The 6334-nt window shown below is 38.6% G+C and overlaps 1 protein-coding gene across 1 annotated transcript in view; it reads right to left on the minus strand.

Moving 5' to 3' along the window:
• The window catches only part of RIPK1 (receptor interacting serine/threonine kinase 1), a 46068-nt gene extending 43150 nt beyond the window's left edge, over positions 1–2918 (minus strand). Inside the window, exons 1-2 of the mRNA XM_007935366.1 lie at positions 2755–2918; positions 1756–1912 (exon numbers count right to left, since the gene is read on the minus strand). Of these exons, the coding sequence (XP_007933557.1) occupies positions 1756–1912; positions 2755–2918 (321 nt within the window). The remainder of the gene's footprint in view (positions 1–1755; positions 1913–2754) is intronic.
• Between the last annotated feature and the right edge of the window lie 3416 nt (positions 2919–6334).

A 6334-nucleotide genomic window follows, 5' to 3' on the forward strand; every position in this document is an offset into this window, starting at 1 on the left:
AGTTAAAAAAACCAGGCTGCTCCCTCAAAATTTATGTATATGTTGGTTATTTGGAAACAGGAAAAAATTTAAATGATGGAAGTTAAGATTCCCAACTCAACCCCCAGACCATATTTAATTGAAAATGTACCTGAACTGTAATACTAAAACCCTGATCACCATACAAAATAACAGAAGAGATTTCTTTCCTCTCTTCCTTGGTATACAGTTGAATGTAGAAAAAGATTCTAAGCAAGCAAAGTTGGTCACCCTCCCACTTTCTTTCAGCCTCCTGACTTTCTTCCTGAACCCCAACTGTTCGTTAGGTTAGCCTAATACTGCAGGTGCCTCATGGCATGACTAACATCACTTCCAAGGCAATGGCTACTTACTGCATGTAGCTAATCTTGTCTAGTTTTTGAGAGGAGAGGAATCTGATCAAATTACAATACAATGTCTATAAATGGTCATCTTTTTTCTTCCCAGAAGTGTTTGCATTTTTGAGAGATGTCTGTTGACATAAAAGAACTGACACAACCTGGGGCAGTTTTAGGAGTCCTGGTGGCATAGAGGTTAAGTGCTCGGCTACTAACCAAAAGATTGGCTTTTAGAACCCACTAGCCCCTCTGCAGGAGAAATATGTGGTAGTCTGCTTCCTTAAAGATTACAGCCTTGGAAACCCTAAGGGCAGTTTTACTCTGTCCTACATGATCATTATGACTTGATGGCAGCAGGTTTGTTTTTCTCAGTTTACAGAGCAGCTGTGGGATAGTGTGAAGGGCAAGAACATGAGCAAATGGGGACTATTTTCCATAAAGGCAGACATATCCCACCATTCCTTACAGGCAATTTATGCTCTGTCCAAACCCAGTTATCCACAGGTGCAAAATCTGGCATCTCTCATTCTTTTGCACAGGGCATTCTCTCTACCTGGAACACTTATCCCTCAATTCTCTCCTTTAAAACTTCTCCTTGTCCTTCAAACCTTGGCTCATATTTCCTCCTCCTGGAAGCCTTTCTTGTTTTCCCTAAGCTGGGGCAGGTGCCCCTCCTCTGCTTCCACAGCACACTATTAGTCTACCTACCAAAACACCTTCCTACCACACCCTCCATTATCTGCCTCCCGTTACTTGTCAATGTCATATTTGCTACTGATTCCTGAGCAATTAACACAAGGTCTTGCTCTTAATGGGTACATAAACTTAAAAAATGTTTTTAAATTATTTGATTTTAGTAACAATTTTGTTTATTGATTATTATTTGAATCATATCCAGTGCTGTTGCCTGTAATTTTCTGTATTTAAGCTAAAATAAATGTTTCCTAAATGGTATCAGCATACAGTCACTAATATTCCTTCTTTTCATATAGTTACATAACTATAGTACACGTTTTAATCAATTGATCAAATAGGACTGTTACCCATTACATATATACCCCACATCAGAACATGTACTTCACGAATACAAGGCCTATCTATGAACTGTGGACCCTAGAGTGGCTTAAAGGACTGTAAAAACCCAACTCCAATACTAAGACTTAGAGGTGACTTTCCAAATGAGTGATACAGACAGCTATCTGCAGGAATTGTCACAGGGAGTGACTACCATCTGGGAAAGGAAGATTTAATGAGGAACTGATTTCAGAAAATCCAAAATATCTAGCAATTTGCACATGCATTATTTCATTCCAACAAGCTACAAAAGACTACTACACTGATAATCATAACAACGAGCAGCCACATCACTGTCTATGAAAAGTGCATCAGAGTTCTCTACCTCCCCTTTCAGCACTTGCATCAGGTTTCCCTTCTCCATGTACTCCATCACTAGAGAGTAGTTGCCATCCTCGATGATGACACCCAGGAGCTTTACCACCCGATTATGATTCAGTCTGTGCATCATCTTCCCTTCTTCAAGGAGGGACTCATTATATCTGTGGGAAGGAAAGGTGCTGTGTGAACACAGGCAGGGTTAGCCCCTTCTCCCTCAGAGCCCCTCAAAAACTCTGTATGCACCTCTGATCAAATCTCACAGTTTTGCAATTACTTATGTATGGAACGATCTCTTCCAGAGACAGCCTGCAAGCTTTAGAAGGCAAGGCGGGTTCTCGTTTATCTTTGTATACTTTTTCCTAGTGGGTTTTCAATAAATGTTAAGTCAATTAACAAATCAATGAAAAATAAATGAGTGGCAGCAATACAGCATGAAAAGAAAAAAAAATAAGATTGTACTGGACAGTACATTAAAAAAAGAAATGCAGCCACTCTCATAACCACTTTGATAAGAAATTGAAACTATGCCACCAACTGCTTCCAAAGAGAGGGTTCTTTGAATGTCTAACTAACCAATCACCTTTATTTTCATACTTAGGGCTAGTCCTCAGCAAAAAATGTGAAATAAGTAAATAAAGTGTATTTTCAGTGACCCCACCTATTTTATTTTCATTGCCTCTCTCCATCACCCTCTCTCTATTTCTTTCCTTTTCTCTATTTCCTTTCCCTTCATTTTTCTTCTGTTATTTACCAGCTATGGGCTTTTCACTAGCTATCAGTCTCAGAATCTTCCTGTGTGATACAGAGTTAAAAATAATAACCACCTTGTAGGGCTATTATTCTACCTGACAAAAAGGCCGTGTACTGGGATCTAAACCACATCTGTCTTAGTCTCAAGCCTGTACTGCCCTTACCACCCACCACACTGTCCTGAACCTCTATAATGATAACTCTCTGGAGCAAGCCTTTAATTTGTCCCATCCCATCTTTGCTCCCAACTCACTCAGTACGCTTGGGCCCTGTGTATACTTTTTTCAGGATCACAAATCCATGGATTCTGTGACGACACAGGGACACTTTTCCAAAGCCCCCATTATCTATGTGCATCGTTTGCAGAAAGTCAGTTGATTTCATCTTAATGTCATCCAAGGACATGTCTGGTTGCATTCTGAATGCTAAGAATGCCCAAAACTATAGCACTTTTTCCCCTCTGAGAAGTGTCCTGTAAAGGAAACAGAGAAGAAATCTTAGTGCAAAATATCATCATTCAGAACAACTCTGGGAAAGGTCCACCCTGTGCCTGGTGTTTCTTTATTATTGGAGGACAGACTTATAATCTCTAGGATGAGCTATTTTTCATATTCCTAAGAATCACAGAAGATCACAATTTTTATTCCTTGTAAGGAGGATGCTACTTTCTTTTCTGGCAACATGGAAGATGAAAAAACTAAAAACACTTCCTGCCACAAAACACCTGTCATATATGTTATATATATATAACAATACTACAAACATACTTTCAGATAAATAGTTGGGCTCAATGGAAAGTAAAAGAAATCCATGGACCATAAACAAACCGGGCATGCACTGGAAGTGAGAGAGAAGTCTATATGATAGCCATGTGGGCACTGCCAATCCCACAATCCACATGGTACATTTTAAAGCCATGTGTTTTAAAGTCAGGGCAAAATCTGAGGTTCAGGAAATATAAGAAAAGAGGGATAGAATTAAGTTCCCTCACTCCTTAGCATAATACTCCTCAGTGTGCTACACCCTCAATGGAAGAACGGACTAGAGAAAAGCAGCCCATTAGCAAAGAAAATGATTTGTTTTGTATATGGTAGAATTGAGAAAATAACATACTTGCTCAAGGAAAACTGCATATGAATAAAATACCTAAGAAGACCCTATACTTTCACCTCCAGCTGACCTCTAAGTGTACTGCAAGCCAGACTAAGTGTTGAAGGAGGGCTCAGCGCAGAGCAAAATGTAAAGACTGGGAGAGGTATGTTCTCCCCTCCTCAGAGTACAAGGTAATCTCTTTCAAAATGCCAGCTCGTTGTTCATACACGTTTAAGAGGGCAGTTATTGCAAAGGCAGTTAAGGGAGGTCACTTAGCTGACAGATAACTAGCACCTTAAACAATTTTTAAAATAATTCCAAACCTGAGGAGTGGGGCCGAATCTAAGTTTCAGAGCTAACATATTTTAATATTTAAATGTCCTGATGTCAACAGAAAAAAAATCACAATCACAAAGCATAACAAAGAAACAGGAAAGGAAAATACATTCAAAAGAACAAAATAGAATGAGAAACTATCCATGTAGAAGCCCAGATAATGACCAGACTAGAAGTTTTTTGTTTTTGTTTTTAATATGTTGTTAGAGGCTACTGACTAGGATTTTGTTGAAGATTTTTGTATCTATATTAATGAGAGATATTGGGTCTGTTGTTTTCCTTTTTAGTGGTGTCTTTGTCTGGTTTTGAAATCAGGATTATGCTTGCTTCATAAAATAAATTTGGGAGAGTTTCATCCTTTTCTATGTTCTGGGATAGTTTGTGTAGGATTGGTGTCAGCTCTTCTCTGAATGTTTGGTAGTATTCTCCAGTAAAACCGTTTGGTCCAGGACTATTTTTTGTTAGTAATTTTTTAATGACCTGTTCAATACCTTCTTTTGTTATAGGTCTCTTCAAATTTTCTACCTCAGTCTGTGTTAGTTTAGGTAAGTAATGTGTTTCTAGAAATCTGTCCATTCTTTCAAATTTGTTGGAGCACAGTTCTTCACAGTATCCTGATACTACCCCTTTTATTTTAGTCTATTCTGTTGTGACGTCACTCGTTTCATTTTTTATTCATCTTCTTATTCATGTTATTTGCATTTTCCCCTTATTTTCCTTTGTCAAGTTTAAATATCCTCAAATACTAAAGAGAAACACAAAGAACTAAAGTATTTCAGGAAAACAATACATCAACAGATCAAGAATATCAATAAAGAGATGACAGTATAAAAAGGAACCAAACAGAATTTTGAGCAGAAAAAAATACAATTGAAATGAAAAATTCACTGGATGGGCTCCACAGCAGATTCGAGGTGGCAGAGCAAAGAATCAGTGCACCAGAAAATACAACAAATGAAATCATTGAGTTTGAGGAAAAAAACAGAATGATGAAAAGTGAACAGAGCCTAAGAGACTTGTGAAACACGATCAACTAAATCAACATATGCATTATGGGAGTCCCAGAAGGAGAAGAGAAAGGGACAAAAAGAATACCTGAAGAAACAATGGCAGAAAACTTTCCAAATTTGATAAAAGATATGAACCTACACATTCTAAAAGCTCAACAAACTTTGAGTTTATCAAGTCAAAGACACCCACACTAAGAAACATTAAAATTAGACTTTCAAAAAGAAAGGTAAAGAAAGAATCCTGAAAGTAGCAAGAGAGAAGTGAATTATCACATACAAGGGATCATCAATAAGATTAAATAATGGCTTCTCCTTAGAAACCATGGAGGCCAGAATGTAGCGGCTGAAGAAAAGAATTGTCAGTCAAGAATTCTATATTTGGTAAAATTGTCCTTCAAAAATGAGGAAAAGAGCAGTGGTAAATCATCAGGGCATACCGCCAGCTGTTATCCCTGCCCTTCCCACTTGCCAAGCTAGCTGAGTGGCAACAGATAACTTTGATACAGTGACAGCCTCTAAACCTGCCCCTTGCACTCACCAACCCAGCTGAGTTTCATTCTCCTCCTCCCTTCCTCCACTCACCCTTCCTATTGTACCACCACGTGGCAAGGGGTGGCAAGCATGCCACCACATGCATGCAAATCCACCACTCATACCTTCTCTGTCATGCAAGAGGCAAAGGTAATGTGATTATGCATGCACTTGCCCACCATTCACACCCCCACCATATGATTGAAGGTAGTGACTGCACTCCCACTAGCTTAGTGACAAAAGCCACATCTGTCTCCCCATCCACTTGGCAATTGCCACTGCCTGCTCTTGCACCACTGACCGAAGACAGACAGTGGCCAACAACCTCCAAAACAATCCTTAGCCACCCCACAAGATCACCAACCAGAGAATCACACTCACACATTTAGATGCTATCCCACTCACCTGGAGATAAGTAGCGAGTGGTACAGTGCAGCTAGACTAGTGACCAGAGTAGTACACCCGTCTTACCTGCCAAAATACAATAAAACAAAACAGAATAAAAAAAATCAGGATAAAGCAAACGAACACAGAATTAATAAATAAATACAGTAATACTTTATTGTCTTGGAAACAACAAACAATATCAAATCACCTGAAGAAGCAGGACAAGGTGGATCCAGCAAGTGACCAAAAAAAGAACCAGAAGACTTTCCTGAGGAAGAAATGGTAATGGAACTACCTGATAAAGAATTTAAAAAGCCATATATATAGGGCCCTTCATGAGATCAAGGAAAACACTGACAAAACTCTAGAAGAATTCAGGAAAACAATAAACCTCCTCAAATGAAAAAAGAATATCATAAAGACACAGTAAACACAAAATCAATAGCAATAAAATAAATGAAAAGAAAATCAATAAAG

The sequence above is a fragment of the Orycteropus afer genome, unplaced genomic scaffold (assembly GCF_000298275.1).
Source record: "Orycteropus afer afer isolate SDZICR_OR568_19922 unplaced genomic scaffold, OryAfe1.0 scaffold00027, whole genome shotgun sequence".
NCBI lineage: Eukaryota > Metazoa > Chordata > Mammalia > Tubulidentata > Orycteropodidae > Orycteropus > Orycteropus afer.